Source organism: Dermacentor variabilis, chromosome 1, assembly GCF_050947875.1.
Source record: "Dermacentor variabilis isolate Ectoservices chromosome 1, ASM5094787v1, whole genome shotgun sequence".
Taxonomy (NCBI): domain Eukaryota; kingdom Metazoa; phylum Arthropoda; class Arachnida; order Ixodida; family Ixodidae; genus Dermacentor; species Dermacentor variabilis.
The window spans coordinates 11,717,504-11,734,180 of NC_134568.1; the positions used below are offsets into that span (position 1 = coordinate 11,717,504).

The 16,677-nt window shown below is 48.4% G+C and overlaps 1 protein-coding gene across 1 annotated transcript; it reads left to right on the forward strand.

Moving 5' to 3' along the window:
- The first annotated feature begins 9,038 nt into the window (after positions 1-9,038).
- On the forward strand, positions 9,039-10,501 carry LOC142570100 (uncharacterized). Its single transcript, XM_075678642.1, has one exon. The coding sequence runs from the start codon at positions 9,092-9,094 to the stop codon at positions 10,319-10,321; it is 1,230 nt and encodes a 409-aa protein (XP_075534757.1). The 5' UTR covers positions 9,039-9,091; the 3' UTR covers positions 10,322-10,501.
- The last annotated feature ends 6,176 nt before the right edge of the window (positions 10,502-16,677 follow it).

The window sequence follows — 16,677 nt, forward strand, 5'->3', positions numbered from 1 at the left end:
CTTTCTCATTTTCCCGAAACTTCCGACGGAACGCTTCCGCAGACAGCCGGTACTTTTTTAGCAGACTCGATTTTACTTTGTCGAAATCCTCTGCTTCCTCTCTATCCAAGCGAGCGACTACGTCGGCCGCCTCGCCGGGTAACAAAGTGAGCAAGCGCTGTGGCCACGTTTCCCGAGAGAACCCCTGCTTCTCGCACGTTCGCTCAAAGTTAACCAGGAACAAACCAATGTCCTCTCCAAGCTTAAACGGCCGCATCAGGTCAGTCATTTTGAACAATACTCGTTCTCCTGCACCGTGTGCCTGACTTCCATTACGAGCGCGTTCCATCTCTACCTCGAGACGCTTCATTTCCAAAGCGTGTTCGCGCTCTTCTTTTTCTTTCTGCTCTTTAAGTTCGCGCTCCTGTCTTTTTGACCTCTCCTCAATAGTCTCAAGGCATTCCGACAGCTCGTCATCCTCAGCCTCTAACTCAAGAATAGCCTTTAGCAGTTCAGGTTTTCTGAGTTTGTCCGAGACATCCAGACCCAACTCTCTTGCAAGCTCCAACAATTTCGGTTTGCGCAACGACTTCAAATCCATGGCTGCTCTGAATGCTGCTTTCTCTACTGCTTACTATTGTCTTGCCGCAAACTAACCCGGCAGCAACGACAACCACAATTACCAGCTCTGTTTCTGACACTAACAAAAAGCCTGGCAAAGCTCAGTAGAAGAAAGTCCCGCACTCACCAAACCTCGCAGTCAAGAGTTCCGCGCAGTCGTTCCGCTGCAGGCAACCAGTCGTCACACAGGGCTCGTTGCACTGCTCCCGGATCGTCGTTGAGCTGCTCAGCATACAGTCAACTGCATCTCTTTGCTGCTGGCCTCCGTTGTCGTGATCTCGCCGCTGGCAGACAGTTGTTTGAAGTCGGAGGCGATCTCACCGCTGGCAACCAGATGTTTGGATCGGACTGCTGGTACGATCTGTTGGGAACTCGGCGCTGACGCCCGTGGTTGTACCTGGGTCGCAAGCCCCAAGGGTAGCGTTGGCCTGGCGGCCTGGGGTACAACTGCAAGCATCCGAAGGTCCCGGCAAAGCATGAGTCGACAGGTAACAACGAAACAACTTGTTTATTTTAACATCGCAAAGAGTTGGCGGTCAGGTTTGACCGTAGTAGAGAGACGGGAGAGCACTTCACTCAGCAGAAGAAATCGGAGCCCTCCTCTGGCGTCCGGGGGCAGCTGTTTTTATACTCTCGCAGTTGAGGGCAAGAAGGAACCCCTCAAAAGACGAGCACGTGAATGTACAATGGGCTAATGGTGACGCACACTGTCGTAGCGATGCCGTAGCACCATGTCATGGCGCTGCGCACGATCTCGTAGCACCTGGTCGTGGCGCTGCGCAGCACACTGTCGTGGCGCTGCCGGTCGGACACAATGACTGTAACGAGAAGATGGTCCCTGCTTTGGCATCGCCTGTTTCGGGCACAATGACTGGAACGAGATCCCTGCTTTGGCATCGCCTGTTTCGGGCCCAATAACTGGAAGGAGATCCCTGCTTTGGCCTCGCCTGTTTCGGGCACAATGACTGGAACGAAATCCCTAGGCGGTCGCATCGCCGCAGACGCGCCTGGAAACACCTGGCGATGAGTGTTGCGGTGACGACGATCGGGCCAAAATGTCCGCCGCCCCGCCGCCGTCGCGCCGGCAAAACCACGTGTCGCAGGCGAAACGCAACACAGTCCAGCGTTTTGTACACGGTCTAGTACGACGTCAAGTCGCTGATTGTGATCCCCAAATGTTTTGCCAAAAATGATTACATCATCGAGGTAGCACATGCAGATCTTCCATTTCAACGAGCGCAGCACAATGTCCATAAACCTTCCAAAGTTGCTGGCGCGTTGCATAAACAGAAAGGCATGACATTAAACTCGAAGAGACCGTCTGGCGTCACAAAGGCAGTTTTCTCTTTATCTGTCGGGGTCATCGCTGTTTGCCAGTATTCCGATCGTAAGCCAACTGAGGAGAAGTAGGAGGTTGCATGAAGGCAATCTATAGCATCGTCGATGCGTGGCAGAGGGTATACGTCCTTCGTTGTGGCTGCGGTAAGTCTTCGATAATCAACACAGAATCTCCAAGAATTGTCCCTTTTCTTAACTACAATCACTGGAGCTGCCGAGGGACTGCAAAACTCATGGACAACGCCTTTCCACAGCATTTCTTGAACTTGCTCAGCGATTACTTTTCGTTCTTTGAGAGAGACGTGGTACGGCTTCTGGCGAATAGGCGTCGCTTGGCCCGTGTTTATGCGGTATTGCATTCGCGCGTGAGGAAGCGAAATTGGACGCTCACCTTGCGCGAAATTGAAAACTGGCGCATAGCGGACGAGGCCCTTTTGCAATTCTTTCCGCTCTGGAGAGGATAGCGACTTGTTCGTCATGCGCTAGAATTCCATAGAGTAGCCGCAATTTGCTGTCCTCGCGTAGGCGGAAGCGTCGATGGTGTCAATACTGACGGTCACTTCTGAGTCAAAGGTGTCCAGCTTCAGTCCTGTCGGCAGTAAAACTTACTCCAAAGACGCGTTCACAATCCACACGTGAGCACTACCCTCTACACATTCTATAATAGATCGAGGAACCAGTACATTTTTCTTCAACATAGTGTGGGAGTACGGCTCAATTAAACCATGACAGCGATGCGTAGGGCAATGCGTGGAAGTCACCGGAACGAACGCCACAGTCTGATGCGGTAAAAAAACATCGTGACACACGGAAAATACAGTCTGCTTGTCCACACCAGATACTGCTGGTATCACGTGACTTCGAAGAGAAATTTCACCAGCCCGACAATCTATAACATTGCACCACATCCACCAAGAAAGTCAATACCAAGGATGGTGTTGTGAGTGGTGCGTTCCAAAACAACAAATGAAGTTGTAAAATCTTGTCCACCCACACTCACTGTAGCAGAGCAAATTCCGACGGGCCGCAGCGGTTCGCCCCCAACTCCATGCACGAAAAGTAGTCTTTTGGGTTCCACGCGAACATCAGTTTGTGTCCCAGACGATTCTTAAACAAAACACTCATTACAGAAACTGTAGCACCGGTATCTACTACGGCATCAGTATTTAAACTATCAACACAGACAGACGCTTTGTTTTTGCGCATGGCGACAGGCGGAGGACTACTTGACGTACCGCGACCTCACCTCCATCGGTCGCACTAGCTAGTTTCCCAGCTGGGATGGTGGTGAAAGTGGGCGATGGCGAGGTGATGGTGAGCGACGATAGCCGATCGGAGGAAGAGTGAGGCTGCGGTCGCAAGCTGGGCACTCCCGCCGGGATGCACGTTCACGCGGTTGTCGTCGAAGAGGCGTAGCGTTATGCCACGGTGCGCTGTCTTGGCCTCCAGAATGATAATCGGGTATGCCCGAAACTTGCTGCTGCCATCGGCGACAATACCTGGCGATATGTCCACGGGTACGGCAGATAAAGGAAATAGGTGGCTCGCGGTACACACGATAGTGATAAAATGGGGCCTGAGGCTGGCTGTACCGGGGAGCAAGGCGTTGGGGTGGTGCGGTCTAACGGCGTTCGAAGGTACTCGCAGGATGCCGGAACTCCACCGTGTCGACGCGGATGCGTTCATCCCGCAAAGGCCGAATTTCGCTGTTAGTTTGCAGTAGGCAAATCACCGGCGGTTCAGGGCAGCGTACGCCAAGCGTGCATTGCGGGTACTCCCGCCCTGCGTCTCTTCTTCGACCTTCTGTTTGATAGTGCGCCAATTCTTCTTTAATGAGTTGACGTACTAACAAGGCGATATTGTGGGAGGAGGAGATGTCCACGCTTGCGACCGCGGTCACGTTGTCAAGCCTACCAAACTTTGGCAATACACGACGCGTCTTCAATGCCTCAAAAGCATGGCAGTGACATCTTAGATTAGACGGAGTCCGCAGGTCTTCCTTTGATATAAGGAAATTGCAGACATCTTCAGCGATACCATTCAGAAGATGTCGAACCTTCACCCGTCATGCACGTGTCCACAGTTCTCCACAGTTTCAATACTTCAATGTAAGCTGTGCATGTCTCTCCGGGCAACTGTGCTCTACGCGAATGCGTATGCTCAGCCTTCTTTCTTTTTGAAAGTGAGTCGCTAAAGCAGCTCTTGATTTCACCTACGAACCTTTCCCACGTTGTTATCGTGCTTTCGTTATAATCGAACCAGAGAAGTGTGGTTCCGGTGAGAAAGAAAACGACGTTAGCAAGTCATGCCGTTGCGTTCCGCCCATTGGGACTGCTTGCCCTTTGATGATACTTCAGCCCGTCGTCGACATCATCGTCAGCTTTGCCAGAAAAGGTGCGCAGTTCTTTCTGAGGGATCTAGCAGATGACATCCCTTGGGCCCTCTGTGTCATCTTGCATGTTTGTGTCATGGCTGCCGACATGTGCTTGTGGTTCGTTCATGTCCGTGTCTTCAGGTGGTAGTCCGAGCAAGCGCCGGGTTCGTCGGAGGGTGCGTAGAAGAAGGTTGTCGAGAGCGATTACCCTGCACCTCCACCAGGGTTGTTACGGATGAGATGCAATTATTTACAAGATGATCGAGGGGGCGTAGATACGAGATCGCAGGCAGTCGGGCATTTTCTACACCGCGCGCAGTTCTTCCATCTCCTCTTCTTCCGCTCCACCACGCAGCGTAACAATACCTTGTATTGGTTATTTATCTAAGTGTTCGGTTCTGTAGCTTCCGTATGGGTTCAAGGCATTTTTTAAACGTCCATTCCCTGAATCGACGCAATATGACAGGTGACAATGCAAAAACTCAAAATAAAGAATTCGAAGAATATTACTACTAAAAAAATTTCTAGCCATTAGCAACACATTGCACCCGGACCCTACTTTAGCGCATACTAAAATGGTATTATTTTGCTAGTTTGGGTGGCCGTCGAAAATTACACCTAAATATTTGAAGTCTGTTGTCTGCTGAAGCAGACAGTTGTTTATTCTTAGGCAAAAAGATGATTCAGCACAAAAGTCTGTAACGGGAGTGAAAAATTGTGTATTTAGTTTTCTTTGCATTAATTGTTAATTTGTTCACTGAAAACCACTTACAAATCTTTTTTTTTTACTTCTGAATTTGTTTTATGTTCCAGTTTACGTAAGTTGTTAGCAGTAAGCATAATCCCCGTATCGTCGGCGTACCTCCGCGGAATTTATTATTTTGGAAGGTCATTCACGCATACGGTCGACAGATTCCTTACCAGTACCGCGCAAGCCTCGACTGGCCGGCCGATCAGCGCCTTGTAACCGCACGAAGCGACCAGATGAACAAGAGCAGCGCAGGCCCACCAAGTTCTATGGAAGGGCAAGTTTCGTCTTTTAGGCGCTTTCCACCAGCACGAAGCAGCCTCTGGCATGATTAACTCTGTGCAAGCTCCCCGGCTCATCGGAGAAAACGGCTTCCAGTGAACTTGGTGCGCATGCGCTATTCCTGCTGATCTCGTCGCTTCGCGCGGTTAGAAGGCGCTGACCGGCAGACCAGTCGACGCTCGAGCGGTACTGTTAAAAAGTCGATCGATTGTACAACGAATACAGCGAGGGTGCGAGAACGGATTTCTGCAGTACCCATTTCGTTAATTATGTTTAGTGAAGATGATGAAGGATTGCGCATTATGGATCACTTGTTTAATATTGCTTATGTATCTAGAAAATAAGTCGAAAATTTTGACGAGGAAACCGTAGTGTTTTTTTTTATTTCATTAGCAAAACCTCGTGATCTACAGTACCGAAAGCTTTCTTTAGGTCAAGGAAAACTACAGCTGCAAGCAGGTTCTTGTATAAAGCCGTCATAATTTTTGCTGCTAAAGCTAGCACAGCTATTGAAGTGGAGTGATGTTAGCCGAATACATGTTTGTTAGGGCAGATTGCGTGGCGTTTTTCAAGGAAGATGCGCACACGTTTTTCAACAATTTTCTAAAGGACGGTACGATGGACACGTTGGTATTCCATACTGAAACTATTGACAGCGCGAAACGGCACGAACTGCACAAGAGAGAACAGCGGACAAGCGCAGACAAGTGCTGCCTCACATGCCAGGAAGCGGTCATTGAACGGCACACGAAAAAATAATTACATTTAGGTATGTCGATGACTTCCTTATACTGGTGTACGCCAATAGGTCTGTTACAGCGCGGTCCGATATGCTTAAGCTTTTCACAGCTCTTGTCCGTGTATAGTATTTATCTAGTTCGTACCGTTCCGCGCAGTCAATAGTTTCAGTTTGTATTAACGTTTTCAAAAGTATGAAGTATTAACTTGAACGATCAGAGCGATTGCAGTCTTTATATACAGGTACGACTTTGGCTTTATTAAACAAGGGGCATACATTGACGTACGCAACGAATGGTAAAATGCGGGACATAAGACGGGGCCCAGGATATCAATATCAAATTTCACTAACTGCGCTTGTAACCCCATCTAAGTCCCTCGCCTTACTGGTGCACACATTAACAAAAGTATATTGAATTTCCTCTGATGTTGTGAACAGCAAATTAACGTATTCGACAAAGAGTGTTAAAGGTATTTGTTTCTATAGAAGGGAACTGCGCTGCTAATACTGACCCGATTTCAGCGAAATAATTAATAAAGTCATCCACAGTGCACGCATCGATGGCGTTGTGAAGGTATATTTCAAAACAATTCGTTTACGATCTCCAAAGTCACCTTACAATTACCTTGAGCTTGTTCAGTAAGAGAGAAATAGTATTCCGCCATTCGTGTTCTCATGAAAGATACGGGTTTCTTAAAATTTAATCTAGTCAAAGTAAAAATTATTATGTTCATGTAGCCCTTCATTTGTCCAAGCAGAAATCTTTTGCTTCAGCAATGCAAGCATCTCATTCGTCATTCAGGGACTCAAAGGAGTCTTCTATGAGCGTAAAGTTACGTTTCAACGGCTATCGTCGGCGATACACGAAACAATTTCTATTGCATTCTGAAATCCGATATTGACGTCATTATCGTACACTTTATCAAAGTCAATGGCGAGAATGTTATTCTGCAGCAAGTTGTAATCTACTTTGCCGACCATTGTCAAACACGTTGCGCTCTTTTTGCTTACGTCATTTATGGAAACAAAGACAGGAAGGTGATCCGATATTGGTTCATCGTAAATGCCAGCATTCCTTTTCGATTCAGTGCTAGTCAACATAGGTCAGTTGTTGTTGCCAATGCATTAGTCGATCAGGTTAGTTAATGTTTATCGTGTTGCGAAAGTTGAATGAATTAAGTAGTTCTGTATAATTATTATGACTAATGTGTGTCAACGTTCACGTCTCCGAGAATTACCACCCCGTTTTACTTCCTCGAAAGATGAAAGAATATTTGTCCCATTTTACTGAAAAAAGATGCAACATCAGAATTCAGAAGGACACGTATGTAAACCCGTGAGCAAAAGTGTACGGACCACAGGGTCGCCGAAAGAGTAGAAGTTCTTCCTAATTACCACGCATAAACGGACACTGTCAATTGCTCTAGAAAATTCGTAATGCCAAGTGTGGGCTCCAACTTCACTTTTAAGTTGCATTCACAGAGAGAGCAAAAAATTGCCTTTATCGCGCAATTCATGGTCCGTATACCTTTGCTCACAGGTGTACGTACTACAGTCGCCTTCCAAATTTTATTGATTACATATACCACAGTAGCTTTAGACGTTTACACTTCTAAAACACGGGTATTAATGTCAGAAAGCGAAACCGGCCGACGAAGCTGCTCGCCTCAACCCTTCGCGCCCTCTCTCGGCACCCACAGTATTGAGAGCAAAACAACAAACCAAGCATACGCGCTTGTGCGCATCATCACATTCCTTTTTTTGTAGACGATAAACGCTGTAGTGCACAGCCTCGTGCGTTTCATTCGTAGAGGGTGGCGAATGGCAGCGCTCCAATGAGCTTTACTTTAAAGAAAATGTTTCGAGGGGACTGATATAACACCGAAAGTGATAACGGCATAAGAGAACAGCCAAAGGGGAGGAGAGAGTTGCTTTACGTCAGCGTCCCCTCACCTTAAGGTTCCGGAGAGGAGGCGCTGCACGAACTTTTTCGTGGGTGCTCGCGCGATCAGCAAGGTCGATTCAAATAGGTCGCGAAGCTTCGGGCGAAAAGCGGTTCAGTACAGATTGTCACCGACATCAGCAGGGGGGGTTATGGGAGCAGCGATTGAAGCGCGACTATGTTTGGAGGGAACAAACATTGGGAAAGAAAAACGCGTTTTTTAATTCAAACGAGACACAGTTAGATTCATTCAACGAAAATAAAATTCGTAGTCAATTTTATATAATCGTGATGAGCTAAGAAAATACGTTGAATTTTATTATTATTAATAAATGCATTTCTTTTCAGCGCCCATCGCTACAGGGGGCGTTGACGCCACTATCACTCGCAGTGCAATGCACGCCTTGAAATTGGCAGAAAGGCGCACTCGTATCACCTGTTGAAATACGCCCCCCTCACAATTTGTGCTTTCTTGCGTGTCGAAGTTTGTCTGAATTTGGTGACGCGGGTAGCTTCATTGCTTCTTAATCTGTTCAGTCAAAAGTAGTGAGTTACGACCGCCAGATAATTGTGTAGTTGTTTTCGTGCGACTCCGCTGGCCGACGGGCTCGGCATCCGACAATAGGATCAGCACTCACCTAAAGCTTTCGTCGGCCTCCAAAGAAAGTATGTTCTGTGCAGGGATGCGATTTCGACAACCGTACGGCTGGCCTTTTCCTGCATCGCTTTCTACGCTGAAAGCTCGAAACGCAAATCAAGTCGAATGGCGGGGCATTTGAATATATAGCTCCAAAGGAAGAACAACAAAACAAATTTAGCGCCTTCGAAAACAAAATGACGTCACTTCTGCTTTTAACGGACATGGCGTCACGTTATTTTTTCTTCCGCCGGAAGTGTTCCCACCACATACAGATGGCGCTAAGCCCCATGAACCGGCGATGAACCGCCATGTTTTGAACGTATGGGCTCCTATGGAAGCTTCGCTACCAGGTATATTTACCTTGCGATCAGTGCGATCCCCTACATATAAAGTCACGGACTTGCTTGCGCGAGCAGAAGGACAGCGTCATGCCTAACGACCGGTACGAGGCTCTTACCGAAGACACGCCGGCGCAATCACGAGCTGCCGCCGCTCCAAGTGGTACGGGTGCCCACTGTCAGCGACTGCGCGAACTTGCCGTCCGAATACCGCGCAGCCGTGCGTGTCGAAGAAGGAGCTTCCACGAGGGCGACAGCGAGGCTCCGATACTCGACGAAGAGCAGAAGTGTCACTTTTCCTGGTCGTCATCTCCTTCGCCGTCTCCAGAGTCCCGCGGTGCCAGACGGGAAGTGTCCTCTGACATCGAGCCTTCGCCATCTTGCACGCCCACGGGTTGCCTTGTCTTTCTTGATTCGAGCCCCGAATGCGAAGGGAAGAGGGAGAAGACGGTTATCCTGCCACCTACGGACGTTCTTCTGGCATGTTCTACAAGGTCGAATGTAACTAGCGACTTCGAAAGCGACCCGAAGTGGACTGGCAGTCCCCCACAGACACCTGCCAGCTGTCTCAACGTAACGGCGAGTAGCGGACCGGTATGCCGCATTTGCCACGAGGGAGACAACATGGACTCGCTTGCGTCGCTGTGCAGGTGCTCCGGCACCATGGGCCTCGTGCACCTCACCTGCCTAGAGCAATGGCTGAACGCGCGAAACACAGATCATTGCGAAATTTGCCACCACCGCTTTCCTACCGCGGCCCAAGCCACTCGCGTGCACCAGTTCTTCCACTGGGCGCTGCACGGCGATTCGCAGCGGGCGGTGCTGGGAGACTTGTTTTGCTTCGTTCTCCTGACGCCGGTGGCCGCCCTTACCTGTTTCTTGTGCACCTACAACGCCTGGAATCAAGCGCACGAAGGCCACATCATTGAAGCCGCCGGCCTGGTCACTCTGGCCGGCCTCTTGGTCACGGCCTACGTGGCCTGGTCGTTGCTTACGGTTCGCTTTCACTATCGAGCATTCGCGGCATGGCAGGCAAGGAATCCGATGCGCCGGATCCTGGCTCCCCCTCTAGCCAGGAGAGCAGCCGCAGGCGGGCAAGACGGGACTACGGGCGGTCAATCCGCGGTCGTGCGAGAGCTGGTGGACGTCGTCGCTGGAAGCGTCAACGAGACTGGACGCACGTCCACGGCACCAGGTCAAGGCGGCGGCCCGCGAGGGGCTTTGGAACCTTCTCCTCACGTTTTGCCGGAAGGCATCACTTCCGCGCTGCAGCAGCCAGCCTACGCGCTCCGCCCATCTACAGGCTTCATGTTTTGGTAGATCTTTGCTGTAGTTTCGGTAAACGCTTTTATTCGTGTTCTGGTGTCAGCATTGTGAAGCCTCAAATATTCTTTGTAATTTAAACATTTTTGTCGGAATGTGAGCGCAGTGCTACTTCGCCTTTTTTTAACTTTTTACTCTATACTTTTTGCAAATAAAGACTGTTTGCTCGTATTTTAATACAGCTCGTCTTGATATCAACTCGTTTTTCCCATGTATTTTTCAGTGTTACAAATGATGTCCAGTCTACAGCATTAGCGCTTGACGTGGTGGCGTAGTTTTTCTCGATTCGCTACTAAGCCCGAGGGCGCAAGATCGGCTCCCGGCCGCGATGGACGCATTATCATTGCGACGAAATGCGCAAACATTTTTGTACCGCGCACCAGGCGCACGTCAAGTAACCCAGGGTGGTCAAAATGAATCCGGACTCTCCTACTGGCCCTTATAATGTGGTTTTGACACTTAAAACACCAGAATTTATTTTACAGCTTAGCATATCTTAAACCTTATTTGCACCATTTCGGAATATCCGGAGTGTTACAGGATTTTGCTAGCGCATACTAAAATAGAAAGCTTTCATAGAATTGTGGCGTTAGAACTCCGACGGAAGTCTCGTCATGCTAGTACCACAACAAGAAAGCGACGTTGACATCGGTGCCCCATATCACACGAACTTTGTTTCACTTTCTGGCGTTGACTGTCCTTCACTACATTATCGCTTTTATCGTTGTGTTGCTTGGCTCCGTTCGTGTTGTGACTTTTCGTGTTTACGCAGCTTCTGGACGCGCTTGTAACGTAAAATTGCGGCCACCATGACGTATTGCAAAACCTATGTATGTATATATGTCGTATCGCCCTTGCCTTCTGGGCTTGTTACGTAATTTCAATTGCATGACAGAAAGACGGGATACGGTTTAAACATAGCAAAAAGTGTGTTGCAATAACGAGGCTCGTAATAAAAGAAAAATTGCAACTGAGCTTGCAAGCGCGGGTGTGCGCACTTGGTCCAACATAACCATAACTGATGACCCACTCCAGGCGTCATTGAAGGTTTAGTTCGCTCGTCAATGTATCTACAGGAATCCTCACACGGCAGCTGAGAACGGGCACATGGTGTGATAAAGGCCTAAACCCCATAAAGAAATGGCACTTGCAGTGGACCGTGTAGCGCGATCGGGAACTGTTTCTGCCAGCTAAGTTTCAACCATTTCGTTTATGCATATCCCTGCTGGTTTGAGTGTTCATTCTAAAGGCTCAACAATCAATGCGGACTTTTAGGGGCTCGTTACGATTTCATGCTCTCAGTGTATGGCTGCTAAGAGTTTTCATATACCCGTTAAAAGTCCTTTCATATTTTTTACCCTTTCTTTTTCGTCCCGTAGAGTCAGAATTGCCAGAAACTAGTTCATCATTGTGCAAATTTGTTAGAAAATCGCACGCGAAACTGTAATTGTTGCAATTTATCATGCTGTAGTTGAATGTCCGCGACATGTGAAGAGCCATTACGTCTACGCTGTTCTGATTTCGCCTACTCGTGGTCGTAAGCGTCCAGCGTTGTCCACGTGTTGTTAACATTATCTACGCTTTTTTTATTTGTTTGTTTCAAAGACACGGAAGAAGTTTAGCGCGCAACCCCAGTTCGAGTCCACTGAAGAAGGAAGATCTAGTCGTCAGCTTTGGAAGTCTAAGCTGTCCAAGCAGTGCCCTTATGATGACCGCCTGCTAGACTTCATAGGTCGTAGGTCTACGTGCAGTAATATGTGAGTGACTCCCGAGGCCAGCTGCGGGGGCACGTGGACATCCTGACAAAACCTGCGGATTATTCAGTGAACCAGCTGCACGACATGCAGGGGGGAAACTCGTCCTTACTCAGTATGTAGTGTTGAATCTGAGGGTTGGCAGATAATGTATTTGCGCATCCCTCAATAGGATTACGTTCCATCGCGTCATGAAGCGGGTTGAATGATAAATAAAGTCTGTGGTTCGTGCGCAACTCGTCCAATATCTTGTGCGCTGGTCCGAACGCGCTAGAGCTAGTAAGGTACGCTTCATTTAATCTGGCCATCACAGGGGAAGAGCCCGGTGTGACCAATCACCGCTCATGGAGGGTGGCGATGGCAGCTTCTACAGTTTTTCAGTGAAAGCTGTATATGACTAACCTTCCGTAGTTTTTTCAGCGTCCGACAACAGAAACCGACTTAGCGATTTGTAACAAACCCATACGGGTGCAGTGCGGCGGCGCAGATGTCAAAATTCGGAACAGATTAGAACGCTCGCCTTGAAGAATAGCGTGAGGTCAAGGCTATGGCAGTATATAAGCATGCAGGAGAGGTATCGGCGCTAAAAAGAGCTGCATTATCGATGGGGCGGACTCGTATAGTTCGTACACCCGAAGAACAACATGCGTGGGCGGAGCGCCGGAAGGAACAGCAAAGAGAACGACCACCGAGCAAGAACGTACCCGCGATGCTGAACAAGAACGACAATCGCGAGCCCGGGCACCTTCGAACGAGCAACGACGCCAGCCTCGCAACGCAAAAAACTGACAACCATTCCACTCTGTGACGATGGAATGGCCGCGAAAGCACTTTGCTTTTCCTTTGACAGCTTTGACCTTCGTGAGCTTTCGCTGCCATTCCATCTCCACAGTGTAGAATGGTTTTCATTTTTTTAGTACCAAACCATCCAGTGAAACGCTTATTTCTTGCGCAGCACTTCCGAATCACCTCCTGAGGCGACCGGGGGGGGGGGGGGGGGGGCAATCCAAAATCAATAAAAAAATAGAAAAGATAGTACACTACGAAATTCATGAGTTTCATTATAAATATGATATGATAGCATAGGTTCAATTACAAGTTGAGCTACTGAAGTGTCTGGAATAATTGGAAATAATTAGAAATCATGGATTGCCGCACACCAAGGCACATAACCGTAGAATTTAGAGACCCGCCACGTGAAGACGACTTTGGCCAAATTCCTGGAAACCCATAATTAGAACTTGGTTAAAACACGTTGGCAGGCTAGTTGATTAGAATCCATGATAGAGTGTGTAAGCGCGACTGAACGAGGACGTAGAAACAAATAGACAGAGAAGCCCTGTCTCTGTCTATTTGTTACTTTCTGCGTCCTCGTTCAGCCACTCTTATACATTCTATCCAAAAGTAGAAAGCAGAAGTAATGACGTCACTAAAGACGTGACACGAAAGAAAGTGTCATGATATTTATCGAGCTAAATAATGAAAAACCGCTGCCTCCGAGTTCGGTTCGTCCGCTGCGTTCGGTAAAGTAAACCCAAAGAACACGAACGCCGAGGTGAGAGTGCCACTGAGAGACATCTAAGTGAGAGATTACGGTCGCCTACCATTTCTTTAAGACCTGCACAAGCGGCTGTATCCTGAATTGGTGTTCGCTGGGCTGCACGTGATCCAGTGCTGCGGTAGTCTGCGGTTATAGTCACTGGCTGCGATTGTGTGTCCGTGCTCCCTTTGACACCCTCCTTCTTTCGATACTTTCTTACCTTTCTACCTCCCCTCTCCCGTTCCTCTCTGTAGGGTAGCAGACCAGATTTTCCAGCCTGGCTTACCCTGTTCTTTTGTCTCTCTCTCTTTAAACCTGGGACGTCGCGTGTGCTGCTACATTCCATCTAATGCCCGAAACACTAGGCATACACTGAATTGGCATCCGCCTATGGAAGCATATTGACCTCTAGGGCCACGACTGGAGAGACCTGTGCTGCTAGCGCTATGACGTATGAAGTGGCATCGCGCGACCTACGTTCGCACCTCTGCCGCAGCCAAAGCTGCTCTCTTGCTGGGCCATTGAAACCTTGAGTGTAGGGTTGTAGATAATGCAAGATACATGTACGTATGGCAACGAAACTCCCGTAGCGGCCCGTACGTGCGGCGATGGAGGCTTGTGGAGGCACGGCCGTGCCATTCACACCTCGAGGGGGCGACTGCTCTGTGGAAAAAAAAATCAACGTTCACCGTTCGAGACTGTTTGTGCTAAGTCGTGCACTGCATGGCGCCAGCTCACAACACATCACATTTACTACATTTACAGAGCACACAACAGTACAAATCAAGCGTAAGTCAGAATATTCGCTACAACATCGCGTCACAATCCAATACAGGTTATTGACTGACCCATTTGTGTATATATGTTATGGTATGGCAAAACTTAATTGAGGTCCTGCAGATCGTGAGTCCTCACGAAGCGGGCCGCTCCCACGTGGGAGACGGCAGGCCAACCCTTTCGGCCGCATCGTTTGCCTACTGGAGAGCCCAGAGTTGGCCAACCAAAGGAGGGCTGCGGAGAACTCTTTCCTATCTGGCCGAGCTGTTATCAATGATAGAGCGTGACCGGGTACACCGCCAGCACATGTGTTCTAACGTGGCCAGTTCTCTGCAATCGTGGTAAGTACCATCGGTGTAAGTATCCGGATAGATTGTATGTAAGAGGGATGGATTGGGATACGTATTCGTTTGTAGTAGACGGAGCGTTAGTGCTTGATCTCTATTGAGCCGCGGATGAGGAACAAAGTGGGTTCTACGGCTGAGATAGTAGTGTTTAGTAATCTCGTTGTAGGTGGAAGGCGTGTCCCTCTTCTCTGGGGAGTCGTCTTCCAATTGGCCGGGAGTAGCGCGGTGGGCAAGTTCGCGCGCAGCCCCGTGAGCCAGTGGCGTAGCCAGAAATTTCGTTCGGGGGTCGACACGGTCGACCAATTCTTTACAAGTACTGCGCGAGCGTCGACTGGCCATCCGGTCGACGCCTTCTAACCGCACGAAGCGACGAGATGAACAAGACTAGAGCATGCGCACCAAGTTCACTGGAAGCGCAAGTTTAGTCTGCTAGGCACTTTCCATCAGCACGACACAGCCTCTGGCACGATTAACTAGGTGCAAGCTCCCCGGCTCATCAGAAATAACGGCTTCCAGTGTACTTGGGGCGCATGCGCTATTCTTGCTCATCTCGTCCCTTCGCGCGGTTAGAAGGCGCTGACCAACTGGCCAGTCGTCGCTTGCGCGGTAGCATTAAACAATCCGTCGACTGTACAGCGAAAACAGCGAGGGTCCGAGAACGGATCCCTGCTGTACCGCTTTCTTTCTTTTTTTATGGATATGATATAAGGAGATGTTGGCGAACAGTTTAAGGCGCCGGCTACTCCTCATCTCTTGAGTGGTTCCGGCATACATCATACAGGGTTCAAGGTTAAATATCAAATAGTCTTTTCACACAAGCACCAGGACTTGTCACGCAACGTTTCCACAGGAAGACTATGACGTAAGGTACACATGGTACTTACAATATACAATGTAAATGTCTCCACACTTATGTAGATGAAAGTCTCAAAAGTACAAAAGATATTGTCGCCTAATAACACATTGTCTAGTCAGCGGGTGGTACATGCATCGTGTAAATGCATTATCACATACAGTCACAACGGAACAGTCAACATAACATAATTCACAAACAGATGGATATATACAGTGACCATGAAATGAAGGGAACAATGAAAGCGCTAATAACGTCCAGCAATGCCGCTGTCTTCAAGAAAAGTCTTTAGTGCTTTTAAAGCACTCTTCTGTAAGGCCTTTGTTGGCCAAGGGCCAAAAAGTTTCCTTAAACTGAAAGGTCTGCGGTTTAATTTAATTAGCGCTGATTTAAGTCGGCTTCTTGGTGTGTCGTGATGTGGGCAATCTAGAAGGAGATGATATATGTCTTCGTCTACAAGTCCACAATCACATTCGGGGGTTTCCGCACGGCCAATTCTGTGTAAGAAATGTTTTGTGTAGGCAGTGCCTAGCCTTAATCGATGAATAAGGGTTTCCATAGTCCTATCTAATGACAATGAAAATTTGAATTCAATAAATGGATCAATATGATATAAGTCCGAGCTCTTAGAATTCTGGTCAAACCAAGTGTTTCTAGACATTTTGAAAGACGTTGTCCTTATAATGCAGCGTAATTCATCCTTTGATATTGAGAGCGGAGCCGTATCATCTTTGAGGTGCGCTTGTCGTGCTGCTTCATCGGCTGCTGTGTTGCCAGGAATGTCGCAATGCCCTGGTATCCACTGGAATGCTATTGAATGTTTCGCATCGCTTGCCTTTGTGAGGTTTTTAAGTGTTTCATATATTATACTTTCACTGGATGTCTTCCCCTTTGTGTTGCAGAGCGATGTTAGAGCCGCCTGTGAATCGCTGAAAATTACCCATTTTTGCGCATCTCTTACTGACAATATAAATTTTATCGCACATAGGATTGCGAACAGTTCAGCCGTTGTGGACGAAGTAGCACGAGATAACTTAAATGATTCTTGTTTGTTGAGGTGCGGTATAATGAATGATGAAGTT

Excerpts from the sequence above, each read along its gene's own strand:
- LOC142570100 (XM_075678642.1), top strand. The coding sequence starts at position 9,092 with ATGCCTAACGACCGGTACGAGGCTCTTACCGAAGACACGCCGGCGCAA.